Source organism: Apus apus, chromosome 4 (genome assembly GCF_020740795.1).
Source record: "Apus apus isolate bApuApu2 chromosome 4, bApuApu2.pri.cur, whole genome shotgun sequence".
NCBI lineage: Eukaryota > Metazoa > Chordata > Aves > Apodiformes > Apodidae > Apus > Apus apus.
Window position 1 is genome coordinate 33,935,635 of NC_067285.1, and position 12,482 is coordinate 33,948,116.

Here is a 12,482-nt window from a genome sequence, read left to right on the forward strand (position 1 = left end):
GCTCCAAGCCCCTCACCCGGAGCCGGACCACCTGGGTGACAGAGGGCTCGTTCTCCCTCAGGGCCCCCAGGTATGCCTCCTTCTGGAAGGTGGGGACGTTGTCGTTGACGTCGAGGACGTTGATGCGGACTCTCCCCGTGGTCTCCTCCCCACCACCATCCCGGGCAATGACCGTCAGGGTGTAGCGCTGGGTGGTCTCAAAGTCCAGCCGGGCTGTCAGGAGGACAACCCCTGTGTCCTTGTCCAGTGAGAAGCTGAGGAGACAGGAGAGGAGAGGGGGGGAAAGCCCCGGTGACCACAGGCTGGAGATAGAGAGGTGGGGTGGCAGCAGCCTGACAGCTAGCGCTGTGATGAAGAAAGCTCCTGGATCTTCAAGAGCTCGGGCACAGGTGGAGCAGAAACCCTCAGTGCTGCTCCACAGGCAGAGAAAGCAGGCCTAGAGGCCCCAGATCCCTTTGTGCCCACACGCCTCCCCTAGCTACCCACCAGAAGCAGACTGCACGTGATGCTCCAGGGCCAGGAACTCAGTGGTAAGTGCATCCATGGGTCCCAGGCAACGCTGGTGTCTCCAGGTCCTGATTCAGCAAAGTGATTAAACATGCTGAGCATCAGGCATGTGCTGAAGTCATCCCTTTGGGAGACACCGGAGTGGGTTTGCCATAGGGTATCTCACAGGTAGGACGTAAACCACGTCCTTAGTTGCCTTGTGGCTTCTTCTCAGGAAGGTCTGAAGAAGATTTTGAAGCACCAAAGTTGTGCTGGTGGGTCGGTCACACTTACCGGTCAGGGTCGTCGCTGAAAAAGTAACTGACTTTCCCATATGTGCCCACATCATTGTCAGTGGCCTGAAAAATGAAACATTAATTAATAAATGAGCTTTGGAACATTGCGTTACACACGCTGGTGAACTCCTTACACACTGGGGTGCTGCCATTTCTCACCTGACTGTTGGGCTTGCCTGTGCTTGCCTGGGTTATCCTCCCAACCTGCTCTAGAGCACAGCCCTCCCTGAACAGCTCTCTGCATCATGCCCAAAAACTTGGGCATGGGAAATTTATGCCTACTTACTTTCCCTGACACACTAAGTGAACCTGAGAAGCACATGTGAAGTAAAGGTCTCCACAGATATTTCTTGCAGGCCACCTACCCGTCCTAGCCCTGTGAAGCCCAAGAGCTGGGACCCCTTATCCATGGCTCTTTAGGGCTGGCAGTGTATCTGGGGCTGTGGAGAGAGACATAAAAACCTCTTCTGCTTCAAATCTCCCCCAGGCTAAAATACAGACCACCCTGTCCCTGGAAGGGTTCAAGTGTTCAGATTGGATGGGGCTTGGAGCAACCTGGTCTAGTGGAAGGTGCCCCTGCCCATGGCAGGTTGTTGATGATCAACAAGGTCCTTTCCAACCCAAACCAGTTTGTGATTCTGTGATAAGCAAGGAAAGGGTTTCAGATCTTGCTTTCCATGAGCAGCTCCTGGCAGAGAAGCCCTTCTGGGAGCAAGGAGCTGGAGCTGGTCACAGCTAAGCAACCAGCACCTTCCGGGGAAGGTGTGTGAAACTCAGCATGTCAGCAAGGCAAGATTTATGCATGTTTGAAAGTCTTTTCTCTAATGAATATATAAAATATGCATGAGCGGTGGCAGGGAAAAGGAGCAGGAAAAGCTTATTTTTAGGTGAGGGAAGTGGAATGCCAGCCCCAAAATATCCTTTTTCTCCCCCAGTATATTTTCTAAATTGAGTTCTGTCTGGATTACTTAGACACCAAGGGGTCTGTGAAAAAAGCAGGGTCAAAGACACATTTTATGTCCAGATACCAGCAAAAGGCTGTATATTAGGACTGGCATGGAACACAACCCATTCCTGAAACCTTCCTGATTTATTGGTGGCCTTGATTACCCTTGACAGCAGAGTAGAAGCTTGAGCACATCAAAAAGCTTTACCCCTGTGCGTTGCTTACCTGCCACTCCACGGGGGGGCAGAGAGGAAAAGGCATGAAAACTAGCCTGAATTAATTCATTTTTTCCCCAAAAAAATGCTTCCTCAGCACAGGTGGTAAATTCCTGCTGCTCTAGGCTGAGTGGGCTGGTGGGACCAGCCTTTCAGACCTACTGATTTTCCCCATTTTCCTCTCCCCTGCTAAGCTGTGATTGACTTTTCACGTGCGTTTCCTTCAGCAAAATGGAACAAACCTGCCAAAATCTGCCAAGAAGGAGGCCTGTTGACCAAGTGACACCTGCTTCTAGAGGGCCAAATTCCCCCTGGGATCCCTGTTGCTCCTTTGAGGACACCAAGGAGGACACCTATTAAGAGGCCCCATATCTCAGCCTGCTTTTCCGAATAGAAACCCCTGGAGCAGAGGGCAGTTAATCCTCCACCTGCCCACACCAACTTCCCTCAGCCAATCCAGTATCAGTGCTTCATCCTAACACTGGCCACCAATTCAGGTGCCTGCAAATCATGGTGGCAAACCCCCAAAGCATGGCCAAAAAGGACTCTAGGTCCTCTCTCCCCCAAATCCTTTGAACATCCTTAGCATCTCCTGGTGAAAGCTGACCTGTGAATCTCCCAGGGTTTTTCCCAGCTGTTACTGCTGCACCCACAACCTCTGTGAACCCCCCAGGTCCTACTAATCCCAAGAGAACTGGTGGAAGAGCAGAGTCCAGAAAGGCATTTTCCATTGGATGCTGGTGATGAGATAATGATTTACAGGGGGGCTGACAGTGCCACAAAGCACGGGCAGAACTAATTCCCTTCATTTGGCCCCGTATGATTGCACTTTTAAGTGCTTATTGTCATGACAGACAATGCTGGGCAAGTGTAATTTTCTTCTGCAGAGGGAAAAAAATAAAATATATATATAGGGAAGGAGGAAGGTTAAAAGAAAGTTAGCAGAGAGATGTTAGGGGGGGCAGGGGTCCCTGGGCAGCCAAGGCAGGACCCCAAGCTGCAGCACTGCCGGGCCAGTCAAAACTGCCAGGGTGGCAGAATGATGCGGAGAAGGAGGAGGCTGGAGGCTGGGCAACGTAACTCTGCCCTGTTCACCACCTCAGCAGCCAAGCTAATTAATGAATTACCCTGATGAACGCCAGGGGAGGTGGAAGGTGGTGTCTGCTTGATGGCTTTCCTGGCGGCCGAACACGGCGGGCACACGGCAGGGCAAGGCTGCGGGTTACTCGAGCGTGTCAGGGAACGTGCAGAAAGCAAACCCTTGCCCGCTCAGCAGCTTTTCGTTTTGCAGCTCCACTCCTTTCTGCATCTCCAAACTTTTTTGTCCCTTTTTTTTTTTTTTTTGGGGGGGGGGAGGGAGGGGGTCAAAAAAGAAACGCTTTGATGCTCCAACCTCCTGAGGAGGAGGCAACTCAGGCGCGCTCTGCGAAGGGATCCGCGGGGCAGGCACGCACAACCCACGTGCAGAATATCCCAAATCCCACCCAGCCCAGGGCTTTGCTGGGTTTTTCACCATTCCAGCTGTTTTCCTCTGACTGCTCTTCCCCCCCTGGCATGCACGTATCCATCCCTGCAGCTGGGGGAGGGAAAGCATCTGGCTGGAAGTTTCCTGGGGTTCCACCTGGAGAAACAATCAAATGGTTTTTTACGGCTGCTCCTCTCCTGCCTGGAATATTAAAGTAGGATTTGCCCACTGGAGCCTGCAAAAGGGCAGGATGAAAACACGGGTCTGCATCTGTACTTTTATGAGCTGTCACTGGCATGGCCCATTTCTAATAATAAAAAAAAAAAACCCACAACACACCAGATTTGTGCAGCTAAACTCTGGGAGAGTGATGGGAAAAAGAAGCCTGGGTAACTGAAAGGATTATTTTACAGAGCTGCTGCGTGGCGTGGGCACCCTGAGTCACAGGGTGCACAGAAATACCCACAGCCCAGCCCTCCATCCACCTCCACTCCCCAAAGCACAAATATTGTGGACATTTGGCCCCACACCAAGGGCCATCTCCTCCATCCTTCCCCACCGGCTCGAGGGCTGGCAGAACTGGAGAGAAAAGCAAAGAGCTGGCGAAGGGTTCTGCTCTCCTGGGTAAATCTGCAGGAAAGGGCATGTCGTCCAATTTGTTCGGGAAACAATAGCAACGTTTGACATGTCATCAGGATTGATGGAGCAGAAATTTACATGGGACAATTCAGTTTTAAACAGCTCCACGGAGCTTCGCCGGTAATGGTTTCGACATTCATCATCTGCTGAGCCCCACTCAAATGACTCCTTAAAGTGCCTGAGATTAACTCCACTCACAGCAGCTCCAGGCAGCACAGCAGGAGGAACAGAAAAGACCCCCAAGACAGCAGTCCTGCCCCCAAATCCAGCAAACAAGGAGGAGTAGGATCACAGAATCAACGGGCTTTGGTTGGAAAAACCCTTTCAGATCATCAGGTCTAACTGTTAACCCAGCACTGGGAAGGCCACCACTAAACCGTGTCCCTCAGCACCACATCTAGACAGCTTTGAAATTACTCTGGGGTTGGTGACTCCATCACTGCCCTGGGCAGCCTGTGCCAGTGCCTGGCAACCCTTTCAGGGAAGAAATTGTTCCTCATACCCAATCTAAACCTCCACTGGCACAACGTGAGGCCGCTTCCTCTTGTCCTATCACTTGCTACCTTGGAAAAGAGATTGATCCCCCTTGCTCCAACCTCCTTTCAAGTAGCTGTAGAGAATGAGGTCTCTCCTCTGCCTCCTTTTCTCCAAGATAAAAAAAATCCCTCAGCCACTCCTTGTAAAACTTGTGCTCCACACCCTTCCCCAGCTCCCTTTCCCTTTCCTGGACATGCTCCAGCCCCTCGGTGTGCTTCCTGTAATGGGGGCACCAGGACTGACCCCGGGATCCAAGGTGCAGCCTCACCAGTGCTGAGCACAGGGGCTTGGTGTGCAAAGGTGTGGGCAAAGTCTGGCAGAAGGATGGTTTGTTGCTGCCTGGGTGACACAGGCTGCCATGTCCTGCCTGCCTGAAGATGGCTCCGTTGTCACCAAGGGAGCCAAATCTTCCCACCTTTCCACCTGTGCGGAGCTGCTGGAGCAGGTCCTGGCTTGGTTTGTTCTTGTTCACCCTCTTTGTTTTCCCTCCCCCTGCCTCGCACGCAGAAACCAGGAAATAAAAATTGATGGGGAGGAAATTGCTTTAGCCAGAAGCTCTCTGCTTAAAAGAGTTGTAGCAGGAAAGCAATTACCCAACGTCAAAGAGCTGTCACAGGGTACCAGAGTGACCAGGTGTGAGTCTCGTCCCACCACTGCCTGCCTGCTCCCCTGGCCCTGCTCCACCCAGATGCCTGGGCCTTGGGCCATGGGAGAAAGTATATGGAAGGAGGATTCCCAACTTCTTCCTGCTTATTTGTCTGGTTTCCTAGGAAAATGAGGCAGATGTGGTTGCTCCGTGGGGTTGGCTGGCCAAGCCAGGAGATGCTCAGACCATGGTAGAAGCAACCCAGGGTGGCCTGTCATCATACCAACTTTTGGATGCACCGCGCTGGAGCAGCTCTGCTCTGGAGGTAGACTGAGAGAGTTGGGGCTGTTCAGCCTGGAGAAGAGAAGGCTCCAGGGAGACCTTAGAGCACCTTCCAGTGCCTGAAGGGGCTCCAGGAAAGCTGGGGAGGGACCTGGGACAAGGGCAGGGAGTGAGAGGACAAGGGGGAGTGGATTAAAACTGGAAGAGGGGAGATTGAGCTTAGACATTAGGAAGCAATTCTTTGCTGTGAGGGTGGTGAGACACTGGCCCAGGTTGCCAGATGATCTTTAAGGTCCTTTCCAACTCTCTTCTATGATTCTATAAACCTGCACGTTTTCAACAGCAAGCACCCCTTCTTAAGCACAGCCTCTTGCAACCTTCAGGTCCCAGGGGAAAAACAGCTCACCTCTGGTATCCCCCTGGACTGGGATTTGATTTGAGGGAGAGAAATGTCAAGGGCCCAGAGCAATCACCAGGTTGCAAAACCAGATCAAGAAAACCAGTGGAAAACCTACTTAAAGTCATTTTGCCCTTCAGTGATGGAAAACAGCTCTTTCACTGGCACTGCCTGCCCCGATCGTGCTCTTTCCCAGGCCTTTCAAGAGCAGCTGCCAGGCAGGAGGCAGCAATCAGGCATGAGTGGTGTGATGAGTTGGGAAGGAGGGAGGCGGGAGCAGGGATCGGGGCGACGCTGAGGAACCATCACTCCCAGCAACTCCAGACCACAGGGTCTGCTCCGAGCTGGGAGCCAGCTCACAGCTAATGACCCTTTAACCTGATTGAGGAGGGGGCGGTGGGGGTGGGAAACACACAAAAAAAAAAACAAAATTAAAAAAAATAGCCAATCAACCCCCCTGGGAATTGCAGAGCTTTTCCACACCTCTTCTGCCAGCCCCTGGGGAAAACAACAGCCTCCTTGATTGTGTTTTATCACCGTGGGCCCTGCAGCATCAGCTCCTTGCAATCCAGGTTAACGCTTGCCTGGGCAGCCTTGATTTAGTGGAGGAGTCGTTGGCCTGGTTGTTGCAATGGCTGGAGAGCAGGGCTTAAAAGGTGAGCCCTCCAGCAAGAGAGACAAGCATCTCCAGCCTGTGTTTGCACCAGGCGAGGGAACACCGAGACCACTGAGCTGCTGGGTACTGCTGGAGCTGGGCACAAGTTCTCTGCTAACAAACTGTATTGATTTGATATTCTCCTGTTGTCCACCTAAATGGCAAGTGGCACATCTGATGGATTAAATAACTGCGTGGTTGCCTGGCTTGACATCTCAATCACTTTGCTGTTGGGTCTCTAATGCGTTTTACAGCCCAGCAAAACGGAAGAAATTAAGGTCAAAGTCCAACGGAGGAAACATAAATCCCCAATGATCTCTGGAGGATTCACAAGAGCTCCTGGAAGCCAGTCATGCCTCCCACCATCTGGAATTCCATTTCAACAGAGTGATGAGCATCATCTGGGACACAGTGGAGAGATGGGGGATACGAGTACAAGAGGAGGGAAGAGCAGAACTGGAGCAGAACTGCTCCTCACCTGGACACAAACATGTTGAATCCTGGCCTGAAGGGAAGAAATGGCAAAGCTCAACCTTTCTCCAGTAGGAATGAAGATAATTCAGCCTGAAACTGGACACAGACCGTGGTTGCTCCAAATCTGAAGCAAACCCAGCCAGAAAGCAGGCTTTTTTCAGCAAGGGGTAGCAAGCCCCAGACACACCTCTGCCAGGCAGAGGCATTCTCAGAGAGCAACAGGGATGATCCTTGTTCTGCCCAAAGAAAACCACGGTCCAGAAGCTGTAGAACAATATCTTCACTCCCCAGGAGCTGGAAACTACACCCCTACTCAGTCAGACAGCAAAGTAGCAGCTTCTCAAGGGTGTTGTAGGGGATGGAGAGCCTTACTTGTACTCCTCTGGCTGGAGGCAGCAAAGAGGTTTGCTTAGAGGACACAGGCAGCTGCAAGAGGATCAAGCAGAGCCTGTGGCTGGTGGCAGAAGTGTAAAAGAAATTAAAGTCCCAGGAGTAGGGGCTCTGTTGGAAGTTTGTGAGTGGCTAAGCCCTCGTTCAGAGGTGCTGACTTTGGGAGAGGACACGTGGTGTGGGTAAAGGTGACACCTTCTCTAAAGGGACTGCTGAGAAGGACCTGTGAAGCCAGGGTGCCTGCATGGAAGCGAGGGAAAAATTCTCCCTTCATCTCCCAAATTCCCAGCCAAAGCCAGCAGCAAGAGAAAAACCAACCAGCCCTGTCTCCTACTGGCAATACTGGGAAGTGGGTAGGGGGGGGAAAGTCCTGCTTCCCACCTTGTGCTTTGCTTTGCAGGTTGCAGTCAGGGCAGGAGCACGTCTGTAATGGCTTTGAGTTTTCCTTCCCCATCTCACAGATTGACTTTTTTTTTTTGGGGGGGGAAGGAGGGTTGTCTGTGATTTTCTTTTGTTTTTTTTTCCCCCACCTGCATTTAACCTGACAGCTCCATCAGGCCAAGGAGCTGCTGCAGAAGCTGCAATAAGTGTCTCTCTCCTCAGTGCTCGGGCTGTCACGATTCCCATTCCACCCCATTTCGGTCTCACGGATGGATATTTAGATTCAAGAGATAAACACAGCCAAAGAGCACTGGGCCCTGACAGAAAGACAAGGACTTCAGATCTGTCCATCACTTTGCTACCTGGTTACTCCCTCCTCCCCTTCCTTTATTTACAGAGCTGGATTGAGAAGAATATTTAACAGGAACAAGGAGTGCAAGCATTTCCATATTTTTTTTTTCTTTAAAGAGAAGCATAAAGGAAGAAGACAAGCCATTCCTGTTTAACTTTCCAGGCAATTTGGATTTGTCTGCTCTGATTATTTAACTCTTTACTGTTTCATGTATTTGCAGTTTTCCTTTCCTCTTGCAGATAAAGGATTCAATTTTCTTTTAAGCGGCCGGGGGAAATTGGAAGAGATTTTGTTCTGTTTAAGCACAGCTGGAGTTGGGGCACTCAGGGGGGACTGAGAACAACAAGATCAATTAAGATGCTAAGGGAGAGGATGGGTTGTGCGGGCCAGGGGAGGGGAGAAGGAATGGAAGGAGGGACAAAGTCCAGGCTTGGAGGACATAAAAAATGAGCTCTCCCTCTGCCACCTCCCTTCCACAGCCCAGCCTTGCCCTGGTTCTCACCTGGCTCCAGTAAAACCCCTTTATTGTCCTGCCCAGGCCAAAGCCTTCCCAGCAGGGATGCACAGATTGTTACTGCTGCCCCAAAGGTGGGCCACATTCCACCTCCTCCCAACCCACAGTTGGGAACCCTCCTCCTGAGCCCATCCTCTGCAACACCCATGTTTGGCTGGCATCCCCTGTTACCACCTCCCAGGGGTTCACCCTCTCCAGCCAGGGTTTTCCAGTACGTTTTCCCTTCACTGCAAGCAGAAAGAAAGGATGGAGGTCAAGATGGAGTCCTCTTCTCACAGTGTTTGACCATCCTGGGCTCCCTAAACCCGTGCAGAAAGGTGGAGGAGGGCCAAGCTACTCCTCACAAACGCAGGATGTGACTCCCTGCAGAGCAGGACACAAACAAGGAGGTTGCACAGGGCCCTGCAACCCCTTGAGCAAAATTTAGGAAGTCAAACAACTGGAAAAGGTTGAGAAGCCCTGTGCTATTCTCATCACAGCATGGGGGAATGCTACTGACCACCAGTGCCCCATGAGATGATGGGCTGCCTTACTCTCTAGTCCCAATACTGGACAAGTGCCCCAGGAGCCACGGGTGGGGCAGGAGGTGGGGGTTTGTCTCCCACCTGATTCCCCACCCAAGTCAAGAACATGCTCATTCCTGAAAGCCTTTTCATCCACCTGTTGATTTGTGAGCTAATTCCTCACCTCACACCCTACTCCAACTGGCTGCATCCCTCACTATGTGTAACCTTCCCAAAAATCTGGAGTCATGTAGGCTTTCCCTCAAGGCTGGGACCCACAGTGACCATCATCCTGTGAGAGAGAAACACAGCTCAGGGAGAGCCCTTTGGCACAGCATCTCACCCACCAGGAGCTCAAAGGTGCAGCCAGCTTGTCCACTCAGCCCCTACAACTACTGGCTTCTACCCCAGGCCATTTCTGCCCCCCCACGCTCACCTCTTGCTCCAAGAAAAAGGAGAAAGTAAAACTTTGGAGATGACCAAGAAACAAAAGCAGATATTAGGGGACAGCAAGTGCCCTTGGCCAAAGGGATGGAAGGGTGCAGGGTGGGGGGAGACCCGAAGGCTGCACAGGCAACAGGAGAAAAACCTCCAGGTTTGCAAGCAAAGCAACATCCTACCTGCCCTGGCCATGTTCATCTGGAGTTGGACAAACCCAGAGGGATGCAGCCTCCAAAGCCACCCTGCGACCACTGCAAAGCTCTGGGCCAGGATGCAGGAGCAAACTCCCACCAGTGACAGACTGACGGCTGATTGAGAAAGTGATTTGCATTTTAAATAGGTGCTTATTGATGTCTGCAACCCTCCTTCCCAGGGTGGGAAAACTACATGATTACTTTCTTGTTGACTGCTGTTTACAGCTGGCTGGAAAGGAGGGAAAAGAAAATCAGGCCAGGATCGATTTTTCCCATCCCTGATGCGAGGCCAAAGAGAGATCGAAGAAGCAGAAGCAAACTGACAGCTGGGTAGTAAAGGAGAGAAACTTTGCCAACCAAATTAAAGGTTGCTTTAATGAGGAGAGTAATGGAAGGTTAATTAGCACATTTACTTCATTAGGCTCTTACTAACAAGGCTTCTCCAGAGGAAGCGCAGTGGCAGAGAGGGGGAAGACGAGGCTTCAGGTGAAGGGATGTGTCAGGAATGATGATCAGGAAGGGACTATGTAGGAATGTGAACTAGAATATATATATTTAAATATATATAAATAATGAAAATAAAAGGATACGTAGGTTTTGCATTCTGCAAAAAAGACAGAGGGACTTTTTCTTTCCCCTCTCCATAAAATAATCAGGAAATTTTAACTCAGGGAAATCTGTAATCAGGGAATCTGTAACTCAGGGGAAAAAAAAAAAAAAAGGGACAGTGGCATTTTTTAGAGCACGAGTCTGTCTTGCAGGTTCAGGTTATCAAGCCCTGAGGGAACACTGTGCTTATTTTACCTGCCTTGCTGCCTACCACAAGCTACAGAAAATCATTCCCACCCTGAAATCGATGCCTGATGGTTGACTTGGGCAGAACAGTTCATCGTGTGAGGTGTGCTGGGGATGCTCAGACTATTCCCCGGGGTCTACAAAAGCTAACTTTGGAAAGCAGCCTTGCCTGAAAGTGTCCTGTGTGGGGAGGAACATTCCAAAGCTCTGCAAAGTTTCAGCAGCCCCTTCAGATGTCTTGAGGGTGGTTGTCACGGAGAGAAACCCAGCACCGTCCCAGAGCAGAGGTGTTTCTGGGTGAGGATGCCTTCAAGGCAAGGCAAAGAGCATCACCTCACGATGATGTGGGAGGATAAAGTCCCAGGGAGAAGGTATTAACTAACTCAGCAAGGATTCGGGACAAATCCTATCCCATCCATGCCATTTTTTAAGAGCATCTGGCCTGAGAGAGGTGCCTGAATCTGACCTGGCCTGAGGAAGGAAGATCTGGCAGGAGACCATTTGGAACCACAAGGGTTAAGCAATGCTTGTGAGTGTGAGGGGGGTTTGAAACTCCTCAGGTTGATCCCAGCCATCCCAGAGACTGTGTGCTGAGGCCATGCCACAGCCTCCCCAGTTTGCTTCTGCTCTTTGCAGGAGCCCGTGGCCACCAATCCCAGCCTGTGCAGCCAAGCCAGACCAGGGCAAATAAAGTGGAGAGGAGGGATCAAGGAGCTAGGATTACTTTCCACACTTCCCTGGAGAACCATTTTTCTCCAGAGCCTCCAAGGCAAATCAAAGGCATTGTTGTGTTAAAAACAAGTTACTCTTGGTTTGTTCGGGCTTTAAATGATTTTGGTTATCGGAGCTTTTCAGGAGGACTTTGCTATGCAGATCTGTGGGATACAAGGAGCTTAAAGAGACCTCCCGTCCTGTAATTCTTACCTCCTGCTGGGTCATCTTAGGCCCCTTCCCTGTCTCTCCAGATCTAGCACATTCCCTGAGCTTCCCAGCCCAGCATCCTTCACTGCGCACCAGGGGATCTGACAGCCCCAGCACATCACCACAAGGACAGGAGGGGATAGCTGCTCCTTTCTCCTGCTCCTTTCTGTTGGGGGAAGCTCACTGGAAGCTGGGGTCTTGGTGACCCCAGGAGCAAGGCCATGTTTTTATTCTTCATCTAATGCTAATGCCTCTCCCCCTCCCCAGGTCACAGCAGAGCTCTTTGTGGGAGCAATTGCGTGAGAACAGGGGGTGAGGTGGGGAGTCCCAGAAGGAATGCCCTCTGCTTTGGGATGAAGCACTGGGCAGGAGGTGAGGTCCAGGGTGAGGGAGGAGCTGGTAGGTCCAGTCCCTTAGCCCTTTGTGAGTCCAGAGGCAGCAGAAGCCCTCAGGTACCTGCCCTTGCTTCCTGCAAGGCTTGTGCTGATGCTGTTCCAGAAGTGGCGCAGATGTTGGACCATGTCCTGTCATCTGTCCCTCCTTTGTCTGCCTATTGATTTGTCACTCTCTGCAAGGGATTTATCCTCCATCTGGTCTGAGATCTGTGACCGTCTTTCTAGCCCAACAACTCACCCTTCTTCCCAGCTACTAGGCTTCTCAGCTGGGAGACACAGGGCTGGAGAACCCTCCTCTCTCCTGCCCCTCTTCCCCCTGGAGAAAACTGGTTAGTGGGGCTTGCTTTGGGAGATGTTTGCTAATCCCATCAGCAGAAGAACCACTCATCCACCCTAGCACTGTACTGGAGCCAGCACCCTCACTCCCCACTGCAAGGAAGGCCAGCACCCACCTAAAGCCACCAGGTGACACTTGGCTGGGGATGTCAGAGCCCCAGTTAATTCAGGGTGCAGCATCGGTGCTCGGTGCCACTCGTTCCTGGAAGGCATGAAGTTACACTGGCTGCCTGCTTGCTCAAGAAGTGTGAAATTCTTTCCCTGACCTTTTCTGTTACGTTA

General features: G+C 51.4%; 2 protein-coding genes across 2 annotated transcripts in view; one reads left to right on the plus strand and one right to left on the minus strand.

The window, feature by feature from the left end:
- The window catches only part of CDH23 (cadherin related 23), a 202,755-nt gene that overhangs the window by 64,721 nt on the left and 125,552 nt on the right, over window positions 1-12,482 (minus strand). The window contains exons 14-15 of the mRNA XM_051618046.1: window positions 781-845; window positions 17-254 (exon numbers count right to left, since the gene is read on the minus strand). Of these exons, the coding sequence (XP_051474006.1) occupies window positions 17-254; window positions 781-845 (303 nt within the window). The remainder of the gene's footprint in view (window positions 1-16; window positions 255-780; window positions 846-12,482) is intronic.
- PCBD1 (pterin-4 alpha-carbinolamine dehydratase 1) overlaps window positions 1-12,482 on the plus strand; it is a 468,321-nt gene that overhangs the window by 37,241 nt on the left and 418,598 nt on the right. The window lies entirely within an intron of this gene.